The following is a 13,765-nucleotide window of genomic DNA, read 5'->3' as shown; positions in this document are numbered from 1 at the left end:
AGGTAATTTTTTGCATGTTTTTTTATGAATATGTCAATAGAAACTAGGCATTTGTGTTTTCGTCCGAATTAAAAGATATATATAACAAAATTGTAATAGTGATTGCAGTGTGAGCTTTTACTCTTTTATATATTTATAGCATTGCCGATGGGTCTTAAGTCCGGGTTCTACCGCAAAAGGAAATGAGCGGATAATGCTTAGGCGGAACGGACCCTTTTACCAAGAGTTTTATATTTTGTAATTACTCTGTTCCACTCCCTAGATCTGAGGAAGATCATTTTAACTCTTTCTGCTCGCTTAAAGACACTTCCGTTCCCATTTTCCGTGGGATTCTAGATGCATTATTACTGCCCTTGGTCACTCTACTCTACCAGAGTTGAGAAATGAAGATACTTAATATTTTATTCCCCTGAGTGGGACTAGAACCCACAACCGTCGCGTTTAAAGTTACACGCATGTGCCACGACGGCCTCGAACAAATTATGACCCTAAAAACCTATAATTATTTTATATATTGCTGTTTCACAAGCAAATAAAATAATGACACTTAAAAATTCTTAAGGTGCTTGAAGAAAAATTATTTTTTAACAAAAAGAAAAACCGACTTCTAACAACGAACTAAAAAGTGAATAATAATTTTACAAAGATTTTATAATTTTGAAGTCGGTGCCAAGTAAAACAAACAGGCTTAGTAATTAGATATTGCAGTAAGGTTGTTGTAGCATTAGCTCGACACCGACTTCAAAATTATAAAATCTTTGTAAAATTATTTTTCACTTTTTAGTTCGTTGTTAGAAGTCGGTTTTTCTTTTTGTTAAAAAATAATTACTTTATGATTTTAAGTGATGGGTAGATCTTAAAATGATGCTTCTTAAACGAGTGGTGATTGGTGGTGGTAGTGGTTCTCAACGAGTGGTTGTGATTCTCCTATGTAAAACTTCATTTAATTAGGTATTATTTTTGTGCAAAGCTACATTTTGGTATATTAACAAGAACATACATAAAAAGTATTCGGGCGAATTGGGAATCTCCCTTCTTTGAAGTTGGTTGAAAATGAGAACATCCTCTTTTTTGAGGTTGGTTGAAAAGAAATGCAACCATCAGGAATCTCACTTCTGACAACAATTTAAAAAGTTTTTGCTTGTAACTATTACAGTATAATCAATTATTTACCAAAAAAAAACAAACTTTCTCAATTTTCTCCGGATTCCATAATCGGAACCTAACCAAACTTTCACCAAATTATCCTTGAAGTGTATCCTTTCAAATAAAAAAAGAGTCATCAAAATCGGTTGGCGCGATATTGAGTTATTCGGTTATTAGTCGCGCACATGCCTAATGCAAATTTAAGACTTATGTGATTTTCTCATTGATACCATTGTCAGAAATGGACCAAAAAAAATGGGACCATTCGGAAAGCTATACCTTTCAAATAAAAAAAAAAATATCAAAATCGGTTCACCCAGTTAAAAGTTATGAGGTAACAAACATAAAAAAAAAAAAAAAAAACAGTCGAATTGATGACCTCCTTTTCTTACAGAAGTCGGTTAAAAAATAATATTGATTTATCTAATTTTTAGAGATTAAGCATACAAAGGCCGTCCGACTTACTTTTGAGACTTATCTAATTTTGAAGGCCGCTATAACGGCCATTCAATATTCAAAATTTAGTGGAAAATATGGAACGAGGCGTCTAAACAATAAGCTAATAATAAGCACCGGGTATCCTACTTATTCTATTTGCGGAATACAGCGTGAAGAATTTAAGGCTATAATTTTTTAGGATTTACCACAAATGTATAGTTTTCAGATTTCTATATGAATTTTGATTCCCTTGATAGTGTCGAAATACGCGTTTTCTGCGATATAAACGGCCACATCTTTTTTTAAAGTAAATGTAAGAATTTTTTTTTTCAGGAAATCATGGGGGCGTAGGTATTTTTTAAATTTCAACTCGATATCTCCAAGCGTTTCTGAAATGAAAGGTACGGAACCCTAAAAACGGATAAATAAAACAAAGATTCAAGCTAAAATAACACATAAGAATCTAATAAGCTAAAATAATATATTGCTTAACATATTTGAACAATTTCTTTAAGAAAATAGTTTTTCATTAGAACATTATTTTTGAAATATTTAATTAAAACAAAAAAAACTAACAATTATTGATATAACAAACAAATATTTATTTCTAGATTTATTAAGTGTTTTAAATAAAACGTACCAAGCAACTCTAAAAGGATGTCCTCTCCATAGAAATTAAAAACACGAAGATGCGTAGATTATAACATGTAAGTATATGGTACTGATAAAGTAATTCACTAGCATATAAATATATGGTGATTTACAAAAAAGGAGATTGAACCGTTCAAGTCGGTCAAGTGGTGAAGTCATTGCAAAATTGTAAAAAAAAAACTTTTTATTAAAAAGTGTTATAGATCTATATTAAACGATTGGTATAAAAATGAAGGATTTTCAAGAGAAAGGAAAGAAAAGTCATATTGTAAACGATTTATCGAATGTGGAATTTACAAAAAATGGATCAGAAAATGACAAAGACAGGTATGTTTGTAGCAAACTTTATGACTAAACTAGTGGGCGCCTGCAATTCCTGGACTCATGACGTCCACGGAAACGGACCTACGACACTATGAAACTTTAGTTACCATATCAGTCACTGCTATTGTAAATGGAAGTAACTTTCGAAAATATCAATTTCAATAAAAAAAATATTCTTTTCTAAACGGGCTCAAATGGGGACGCCTGGCAACAGTACAGTTAATTATATGAGAGCAAACATTTAATTACGAAATATATTTTCGTCATAATATACATCGAATAGGTTTTAATTATTTTTTGCAGATTCTTTCTTTTTATATTTCAGTGATCCCACGTTGAATTACTCTTTAATAACTTTTATCTTTTATCGTCCACGAGAAGTGTTCATGTTATTCAACATTTTTTAGCATGTTGTCATTCATGTTTAAATTACACTTGTTATGCTACTGCTTTAGAATAATAATATTATGTATCTTTTTTTGCTACACGTTTCCTGCACATAGAAGACAGAGGATACCTGGGAACCTAGTGTTAAGACACTCCGTTCCCATTAAGACACTTCTCTGGTCTCCACTTTCTACCGAATTCTGGAGTCTTGGGTTTTGAGTGGCAAAACACGCTAGGCCCCAGAATTTGGGCAACGTCTTTGGATGGAGGATGCGCTTTTCCTTGTGTGGAAATCGCCGCGAGTGGAAATCGACCCCATAACCTGTTGCGGTATCTAGTATACAAACTCTCCTTACATTTTTTAAAAAACAGAGACACCACATTGTGAAAAAACATATAAATTAAATATTTTATTCAATTAATTTTAGTAACATTGACGATGAAAAATCAAATGAAGTCCCAAGTGTATCATTCATCACGCTGGTAAGTCTTCGTAATACTCTTTTAAACTCACATTTACCATAATTTATTAATAAGTGAATCTTATAATTTCAAATTACAATGTGTTTTAGTACCGATACGCATCCGGAATGGACAAATTCTACATATTCTTAGCAATATTATTTTCTATAATATGCGGATGCTCGACTCCTGTAGACAGTCTTCTATTTTCATCCTTATTACAAAGTATGGTAGACTTTGGTGTATCATTGCAAGAAGGACAACCCAAAAGTCAAATGTTTCTTGATGCCGTCAAAAAATTTGCTATCTATAACAGCATATTAGGTGCAGTTTTAGTAGTTCTGTCGTATGCTGCTACAGTACTTATGAATATAGCGGCATATAATCAGGTATGATATGGTTCCCTATAATATGTTTTTGAAATAATTGCTGATAGAATTTTCCATGTATAAAAGCTTAGATATAACACTATGTTATATATTACTAGTACTTGTATATTTAAAGGTTTGAAACTAAAAACTAAAATTCAAGTTATTTATTTCATAAAACATGCCTTAATTAATGAAGTACAAATAATTTTTTTCTATCTCATTGATGTAATGATCATTTGCAATATTTAATAAATTATGAATAGTTTATTATGATACTAAATCTATATATTTGTTATTATTTAATAAAAGGTATACAGAATTCGTCAAGAGTATCTAAAAGCAGCTCTTAATCAAGATTTTGAATACTTTGACACCCACAAAACAGGGGATTTTGCTGCTAAAATGACAGAGTGAGTTTCATTTCTATAATAACAGTACACGGAATAAAAATTAAAGTAGGTATATAACAACATAAATAAATTGTGACAAAGCGTATAAGAATTCCGACATAGCTTGATGAGACCGTATGGCTTATTTGTCAGATGTCCAGATGTCCAAGAGGTGCGGGTTCAAATACCGTTACGTATTTTTTGATACGTTTCTAAAAATATATTTTTCTTCAATTCGAAATTTTAAAAATGTTGACCTAGATATATGTATATTATTCTATCTAAATACAACAGCAGATATAAAATAATATTAAACTCTTATTAAATACAATAATCAATTTAATAAATCATTCATTTTTTTCTGTTTCAGTGACGTTGTTAAATTAGAAGACGGAATAGGAGAAAAACTAGCAACGTTTATTTTTTACCAGGCGTCGTTCGTCAGTGCCATTGTTATGGCGCTTATCAAGGGTTGGAAACTTGCCTTACTTTGCTTAATTTCGTTTCCAATAACGTTGTTTTTAGTTGGTCTTGCTGAATGGGTGAGTATCGTATTTATATCCTTATATGAGCTCCGAACTTCATTCATTCGTTTTGTAGGAATTTCAAGTAAACCTGCCATACTTGACAAATTTCATGTTTCTATATCTGCCACTGTCTGTTAGTAACTCAGTTTAGGAGTTTCATATGTCGGTCATAATAATGTAGATATCATAAATTTTATAATAAAAAATGAAAATCTGACTGGCCTCAACATTATGTACCTATTATAAATGATATTTATAGATCTCATCAAGGATGTCTAAGAAAGAAGCTGTAGCAACAGGAAAAGCCGGTGTCATAGCTGAAGAAGCACTAGCTGCAATTCGAACTGTCTATGCGTTTAGCGGTCAAAAAAAAGAATTAGAAAGATATGAAGAAAATCTTTCTGAAGCAAGAAATGTCAATATCAAAAAAGGTAAACAAGTTACCACAAATATAATCAAATATGCACTAGTGAGATAGTAATCATAGAATATTTTTTTTTATAGAATTGAGTTGGGGAAAAAAATTAACGACTTTTATCTTCATGTATTTTAGGACTTTATTGAGGCCGTGGTGGTGCACACAGTTGTGACTGTAACACGACGGTTGTGGGTTCGATCTCCCCTGAGGGAATGACTTATTATTTCTTATTATTGTTATTTCTTCGCGCTTGCACCAAAGCAAAAGCCCGGCGTTGAGTTCTGCCACTCTCACTACGCAATGCTTGGGAAAACTCGACAAAAAGTGGGGAGTTGTCTTAACAATAAGTTCCCTCGTCCTACCCCGCTGTATGCGGGATTCAGCGTGAAGCTGATTAATTATTTTTTATTTATGTATTTTAAAAATATATTATAACAACGCATTTAATCATACAATATTTTTTGCTTATTTTTTAGCTTATTTAAATGGTGCAGCTATGGGTGTAATGTTTTTATGCATTTTTTGCGCCTATGCGTTGTCCTTATGGTTTGGATTTAAACTGATGGTAGACGAACCTAATACCTACGACGTAGATACGATGTATGCTGTAAGTCGATAAATAATTCTTTTCTTCCTTATTTTTTTTTCTATTATTTTTTTGGTTCTACATTGTATTCCGCACATGACAGGTTAACACAGGGAGGTTGGGAAAATAGTGCTAACACTTAGATTAGGACCATTAAGATATTTCCGTTTCCCACTATTGGGATTTATTTAAGTAGGTAATCAAATTTCATTAATCAATTTATTCATACAACCTTCTTTCTGTAGATTTTGTCCGGTGTCATGATGGGATCATCTGCTTTTGGTGTATCTTCCACACTTATGGAGGTGTTTGGAGTAGCACGTGGGGCGGGTGCACAGATTTTCAACTTGATTGACAATGTACCACATATTAATCCGTTTTTAAATCGAGGCTTCACACCCTCTACAATTGAAGGAAATATAGAATTTAAGAATGTAGTCTTTCACTACCCTTCAAGACCAGACGTTCCTGTAAGTATTTTAAAAATAGATTTTTTTTGAGAATACTGAAAAAATAGAACGATTTAATGATATTATAAAATATTTTAGGTCCTTAATGGTGTAAATATAAGTGTACAGCGAGGTCAATCAGTCGCGCTGGTCGGACATTCAGGATGCGGCAAGTCTACTATTATTCAACTGTTATCTAGATACTACGACGCTGTTAATGGCAGCGTAAGTTTAACTATTTTAAATTTATTATAACTATTGTATTTCGGGATATTATTAAAATATGATTATAAACAAAAGATGGTTCCGATTCACCCAGTAGTCTTTAGACTAATGCTTAGGGTGTAATTAAAAGTATACAAAACTATTTAAATAACATATTAATCTATGTTTTACATAATAACTAGGTTTCAATAGATGGCAATGACGTAAGAGAAGTATCAGTAAGATGGCTGCGGGCGCAGATAGGTCTCGTCGGCCAGGAGCCTGTGTTGTTCAATACCACAGTCAAACAAAACATCCGCTACGGCCGAGAAGATGCCACAGATGAGGATATTGAAGCGGCCGCTAGACAAGCAAATGCACATGAATTCATTATGAAATTGCCTTCAGTAAGTTGTTTTTTTATCACATCACATATAGAAAAGTAGGCAGAGTGATCCTGGGAACCTAGTGTTAAAACACTTCGTTATCAAAGCGAGTAATTGAAAATATTAAATATTTTATTTCCTCAGGCAGGAAATGAACCCACAACCAGCCGCGTGTGCCCCTGGCGTCTAAATAAGTTGTGAGACTTAAGTAGGTACTATTTCCATATAAAACTTTTCGCGTATAAAAAATGTTATTTTTTTAAATATAATAATACTTTTAACGGAATTTACAAAAAAACAATATAATTAATTTGATACATATCATTAAATAATTTAAGGGATACGACACTTTAGTGGGAGAGCGTGGGGCATCTCTATCTGGTGGACAAAAACAAAGGATAGCTATAGCACGAGCTCTTGTACGAAACCCTCACATCTTATTGTTGGACGAAGCAACCAGTGCTTTAGATACTTCATCTGAAGCCAAAGTTCAAAAGGCTCTTGATAAGGTACGACTGTCTTTTTTTATCTTATATGTAACAAGCAAAGAGGTCTTCAAAGCAAGACATCAGCACACACCATTCTCCGCTTTCCACCAAAATTCAAGTCACGACGTGAAGTTGAGAACTCAGTTGAGATGATCCATGTTTTGACAGACAAAAAATACAAAACAATTACAAACAATATAAATTTTAGAAACCTTTTCTTATTTATTTAATGACATTTAGTATCATTTATTTTTATGTATTCAATGATAACTTTGAATAAAATTTTAAGGCTTCAGAAGGTCGGACGACGATAGTTGTGGCGCACAGATTAACTACTATCAGAAACGTTGATAAGATTTATGTTCTTCAAAGCGGACATGTAATTGAATGTGGTAATCATCAAGAGCTGATGAGTAAAAAGGGACATTATTATGATATGGTGATGCTGCAATCGTCTCCTGACATGAACGAAAACGGTATTCTTATTTGAATTTACTTTTGTATTTTTATCTTATTAACAAGAATGGTGTATGTAATCTCCCCCTCAATGGAAATCAAATCCATAACCATCTGAAAATGGGGAAAATGTTAGAGCGGAATCCTTATGTAATTAAACTATACTCGTATATAATTTTCATTATGTATTCTATACTACACCAAAGCCTAATAACTCTACAAATAAATATCTGAATTCGTTTAAAACTATTGAAAATGTGTGGAGCAAAGGCAGTCTAAACACAAGTAAATTCTAGGGACATTGTGCTTTGAATCCATCCGATTAGATAAAATGCATGTGGCCCGCACTGCATTTAGCTTCTACGGTATTCCTCATAGCAGTGTAGGTAGAGTTAAGTCACTCTGTTGCACTTCTTACTGTTCAATTTTTGAGAGATTGCGTTGGCGGAGAACATATAATAATGTTAAAAAAATAGGTGTAATTTTTTTATATTCTTTTCTAGAAACGAACAATAAAATCAACCGCATGGTGTCAGTCCAAAGCGAAAAAGACGAAGAGGAACAATTAGAAACCAAAATAGAAGTGCGTATAATATTTTTTTGTGTCACACATGTGGTTATTATATTTATTAAAATAAAATGATCTCGAACTTCCCCATAAAGTTATCAAAAGATTAGAAATTCGAGGTTCTTCGTACATCACCAAAATGCGTGAAACAAATACGCAACGTAAATTAAATCTTTTTTTTCCTAAAGGCTGTCGAACCACCACAACAAATAGAAGAAACATCCTTTACCCGCATCATAAGGCTTAATGCACCAGAGTGGAAGTCGATTACTGCTGCAAGTTTATGTTCCCTCATCAGTGGTTTCGCTATGCCGTTACTAGCCGTAGTTCTTGGAGATTTTGTTGGAGTAAGTCTAAATTTGTTACAATATTAATTGACTAAATGGTTCAAATGTTAAATCAACGGCAGTTACGTCGTGGGAACTTCCTCTTTTATATATACATATAGATATTAAATTGTTTAATGTTTTAAATTCCATAGGCACTATCTAATCCAGATACGGACGCAGTGTTTGCTGAGGTGCGAAGATTTGCAATTATATATGTTGGAGTCGGTGTATTTAGTGGAATTACTAACTTTTTCATGGTATGCGAAAAATTATACTAAACTTTCAATTCAATAATATATCTTTTTTTGAATGCGCACGTGCTTAAAAATATACTTTCTAAAATTTCACATATACTAAAGTACTAGTGGACCCGGACGCGGCTACGCCAGCTTGAACTATAAGAATATTTTCGCGTCGGTCATACTCATATTATGCCGCCCGTAGGCTAGGTCATTTCGAATCAGTGACATCTCCTTAATTATTTATTAGAATGTTATACAGTAAACTATAATTTCAATCTAGATAAAATGCTAAAAGTGACTATTATATTTATTTTCATAAGGATGAATATCAAAATGTCGCGGTAACGGTTGCGTAGTGTAGCGGTTGTTATTGACATGGCAGAATAAATTGCATGTCAAATTAGAAAGTACTTTAAAATATATTAGTATATATGTGTAATGTAATGTTATATAGCCTATAGCACTTCTGAAGAATGCAGCTTTCATACAAAACAAAAACATAGTAAATCGGACCAGTAGATCCAGAGATCTTAGCGTTCAAACAAACAAACAAACTCTTCCGCTTTATTATATTAGTATAGATACAGGATATTTTAAACAAAAAATTAATAAATACAATTAGAAAATTACAAATATAAGTAAAATTTGATTGAAATTATATTGTTGAAAAAAAAAGTATAACATATGATGAAATAAGTATAATTAAGAAAGCCATAAATATTATAGTATATGATTTTCGTGAGTTTCTCTTAAAATTACTTAAAACTTAAAAAATATGGACTTTTTTCAATATCAAAGATTTTATTAATTATACTTAGGTACATAATGTTCCTTGTGTTTTTAAAGTGCTTCTGACCTTTGTATTTAGGTTTCTATGTATGGCATTGCTGGTGAATACCTAACAGCCAGGTTAAGAAAATTACTATTTGAGAAATTACTTAACCAAGAAATTGGATTTTTCGATGACAAAAACAACTCTACTGGCGCTTTGTGCGCGCGTCTATCTGGAGAAGCAGCCGCTGTTCAAGGAGTAAGTTATTTTTTAGTATAAAATCATATGAAGAATAATACTTTAAAAATTTATCTTTTAATTAATTTTCTATCAATTTTTTATAATAACTTTTTTAGTACCCATCTGTCACGATTATGTGTATTACAATTACGAAAGATGAAAGTCGTGTGAAATCAAATAGAATAAAAATTATTAAATCAATAATGAAATATTTTTTAATTTTTTAAAGGCTACTGGTCAGAGAATTGGGACAGTTCTTCAGGCATTTGGTACATTCACATTTGCACTCAGTATTTCTTTATACTACGAATGGCGTCTTGGATTAGTAGCATTGGCATTTGTACCATTGGTGGCTGCAGTTCTTTACAAGGAAGGAAGGATGGTTACAGCGGAATCTTTTGGTACGGCAAAAACTATGGAGTCCAGCTCCAAGGTAAAATTGTGATGATCTAGTGATCAATGCTTATATTGCTTAAAATAAAATGTTATTTTATAATTTATAAAATATTATTTGTTTGTATATCAGGTTGCAGTAGAAGCAGTATCGAACATACGCACTGTTGCATCTTTAGGTAGAGAACAAGCATTTGTTGATGAATATGCAAAACTACTCTTACCTGCTCTTATTCTTGCTAAGAAAACCGCACATTGGCGTGGAATCGTTTTTGGCCTTTCACGAGGACTTTTCAACTTTATATATTCCGCTACTTTGTTCTACGGAGGCAACCTTATAGTATACCAGGGAGTTAAATACGATATTATTCTAAAGTGAGTATAGCAGTGGTTATACGTAAATAGTAGTGGGCCCGTGCGGGGCTACGGCCGTGTGAAAAAAAAAATATTAACTTGTTTAACCGATATTTATTTATTTATTTATATTTTTATTAGGGAAACAAACAGAATACAAAATACAGAAACATTACAAATTTAAAAGATGACACACAATCCAATTAAGTTTCCACAAATTAATAGATACAAACAATAAACACAAGATAAAAAATACTATTAAAATTCAAGTTACATTAAAAAAATAATAATTCAATTTAATTTTTTATTTAATATTTTTAGATCAGCCCAAACACTTCTAATGGGATCATCGTCAGCGGCGGAAGCTTTTGCTTTTGCCCCCAACTTCCAGAAAGGAATTAAGGCGGCGGGTCGTATTATAGTCATATTAAATAGACAATCGAAAATATCAGATCCAGTACAACCCATGGTTGAAAATTTCGTAAGTATCTAACTCTTTTTAAATCTATCTCTTTTTCCTTTCTTTGAAACTGCATATCCATCCATCCATCAGCCTTTCAACGTCCACTGCTGGTCGTAGGCCTCCCCTAATTCTCGCCACTCCGTCCGATCCTGCGCCCTTTGAATCCAGCGGATTCCCGCTGTCTTTTTAAGGTCGTCGGTCCACCTGGAGGGCGGCCTGTGCTCTTTTAAACTGCATATATATATCATATATTCATTGCTTTTGTTTTTAGTACCCACTAGGTACATCTACTTAATTATCTTATTTCTTGCACATTCTTTATTATTAATATTATTATTTAAAAATATTTCAGAGCGGTACCGGAGAGACTAGTTTACAAAATATACACTTCAGATATCCAACACGACCACTCATTCAAGTGCTAAAAAGCTTAGATTTAGAAATAGAAAATGGAAAAACAATAGCATTGGTCGGTGCCAGTGGTTGTGGGAAAAGTACCATCATACAGCTGCTTGAGAGATACTACGATCCTGATGAAGGCGTAGTGGTAATGATTTTCATTTGTTTAATAGGTATAACATATAAGAATTTAATGGAAACTAACTAAAATGCATATAATTTAATTTGAGATTGCTTATTTTATAATTGTAATGAAATATTTTACTACTTTCATTAAGTCGATACCAAACATAAGTAAATTGACGTTTTATTACTTTACTTAAGAATAAAAGTATAATTATAATCTCATATAGACTTTCAAGAATGTTTATCTAGCTGTTTATGATTATTGTAATAATATTTATCAGCACTTTAAATAGTTATAAGAATATTAATGTATTTTATAATTTATTTTCAGGCTCAAAATCAAATTTCCCTACCAAACCTTCGCCTCGTTGATATAAGAAAGACGATCGGGTTCGTACAACAGGAGCCAATCTTATTTGACCGCACTATAGCGGAGAATATTGCCTATGGAGACAACTCGCAGACGCTAAATATGGATAAAATAATTGAAGCTGCAAAGCAAGCCAACATACATAACTTCATCACATCTTTGCCAATGGTACACACCTTTTTAAATAACTCTATCAAGTTTTGTTTTATATTTAAAGGCGTTCTTCCCTAGTTTACTAAATCATATTATAAATACATAAGTGATGTATAATAAATAGGAATGGAGAAATAATTGATTTGTATTTTCGGAAAATAACTAAAGATAAAAAATATACACTATTCCAATTTCCTCAATTGAAATCGAAATTGTTATACGAAAATATTAAATACACTTTTTTAAATAACTAATAAAATAATCAAAATTTCTCATTCATCTTTTAAAATAAATTTAGTATATTTATTATTTTTTTTTTCAGGGTTACGAGACTAATATTGGTTCGAAGGGCACACAGCTTTCTGGAGGGCAAAAACAAAGGGTCGCTATTGCAAGAGCTTTGATAAGGAAGCCTAAAATGTTGCTGCTCGATGAAGCAACAAGCGCATTGGATACAGAAAGTGAAAGGGTAAAAAATATATATAGATCAAATTAGGTTTCCTTTTACACATTTATTACGGTAATTTCAGCTTAGCACGCCATATCTGTAATAATATAACTATAAATAATGATAGATGGTAAGGACCAAAGTTAAGTACCACTGCTGAATACTGTAGTAAATAATTATTACTGAATAACTATTGTGTTCCTTGAACAGGTGGTACAAGAGGCGCTGGACGCGGCGAAGGCGGGGCGCACGTGCGTGATGATCGCGCACCGCCTGAGCACGGTGCGCGACGCCGACGTCATCTACGTGCTGCACGAGGGGCGCGTCGCCGAGCGCGGCACGCACGCACAGCTCGTGCAGCTCCAGGGACTCTACTACAATCTGAACAGGCGAGGATACTCGTGAAACGACTACTTGCATCTTTTGCAATATCTTTTGCAACTTAAGAGTTGAAAACTACCCATGTTTAAAGAATACAGTTGGTAGCAATTATGTTTATCTTTTCAGTATTATAAAAGATCATAATATAAGTTTGCTTGAAGGAGATTACAATGAAAATTCTTTATCTTACTTCTTATATCTTTACTTCTCACATATACTAAGCGTAAAATATGTGCTTTTATTGTACATGCTTCTTATAATTCTAAAAATATTATAAATTATAATAAAATAAATTTCAATTATAACCTCTTATTTTATTTGTTTTTATTCCATTTGCACTACACTATGCCTACTCTCCTAAATTGATTGCTATTCAACTGCTTGGAAGAGATCTCTTACAGGGATAAGGTTCAAGGCACCATTCAAATTTATGTTTTGTTCTCGTAAGAAATCATTGGGTTTAGTTTAATAACATTTTTTTGGTGTACAATAGTTTAATATGTTTATTTTTTTTTTAACCCTCTTTATCTATTTTTTGTTTATCAATTTTAAATGTGGGAAAATAAATATGTACTTATCTAGATTTTTTAATAAATGTAATAATAATAATAGGAAGTGCAGACCCTGTCACGACAATTATAAAATTATTTAATTAAGTAAAAAGCTTTTCATAGAAGGCACGTAATACACTTGACGATATTAAAAATTAAAGCAACTAATCAATCAAATTACCTTTTATGCCACCTCTCTATGAATAAAACTTTATACGACACGCGACATTTCGCGTGCCGTAAAAAGTTTTAAAGGCTGCTCAGAAAAAAATAAATAAATAAAATAAAAAGAAA

The 13,765-nt window shown here is 32.3% G+C and overlaps 1 protein-coding gene across 1 annotated transcript; it reads left to right on the top strand.

Annotated features, from left to right (window-relative positions):
* Window positions 1–4,544: 4,544 nt before the first annotated feature.
* Window positions 4,545–13,017, top strand: LOC146534038 (ATP-dependent translocase ABCB1-like). The gene is made up of 19 exons (XM_085194690.1): window positions 4,545–4,710; window positions 4,955–5,126; window positions 5,590–5,720; window positions 5,945–6,169; window positions 6,248–6,373; window positions 6,556–6,759; window positions 7,077–7,247; window positions 7,516–7,702; window positions 8,186–8,265; window positions 8,439–8,597; window positions 8,732–8,836; window positions 9,690–9,851; window positions 10,063–10,266; window positions 10,360–10,601; window positions 10,902–11,061; window positions 11,396–11,590; window positions 11,900–12,106; window positions 12,414–12,560; window positions 12,750–13,017. The coding sequence occupies exons 1-19, from the start codon at window positions 4,624–4,626 to the stop codon at window positions 12,942–12,944; spliced, it is 3,159 nt and encodes a 1,052-aa protein (XP_085050816.1). The 5' UTR covers window positions 4,545–4,623; the 3' UTR covers window positions 12,945–13,017.
* Window positions 13,018–13,765: the final 748 nt, after the last annotated feature.

Source organism: Heliconius melpomene, chromosome 12, assembly GCF_056956725.1.
Source record: "Heliconius melpomene rosina isolate 202511_hmr_F chromosome 12, ASM5695672v1, whole genome shotgun sequence".
NCBI lineage: Eukaryota > Metazoa > Arthropoda > Insecta > Lepidoptera > Nymphalidae > Heliconius > Heliconius melpomene.
This window is presented reverse-complemented; position numbering and strand designations above follow the sequence as displayed.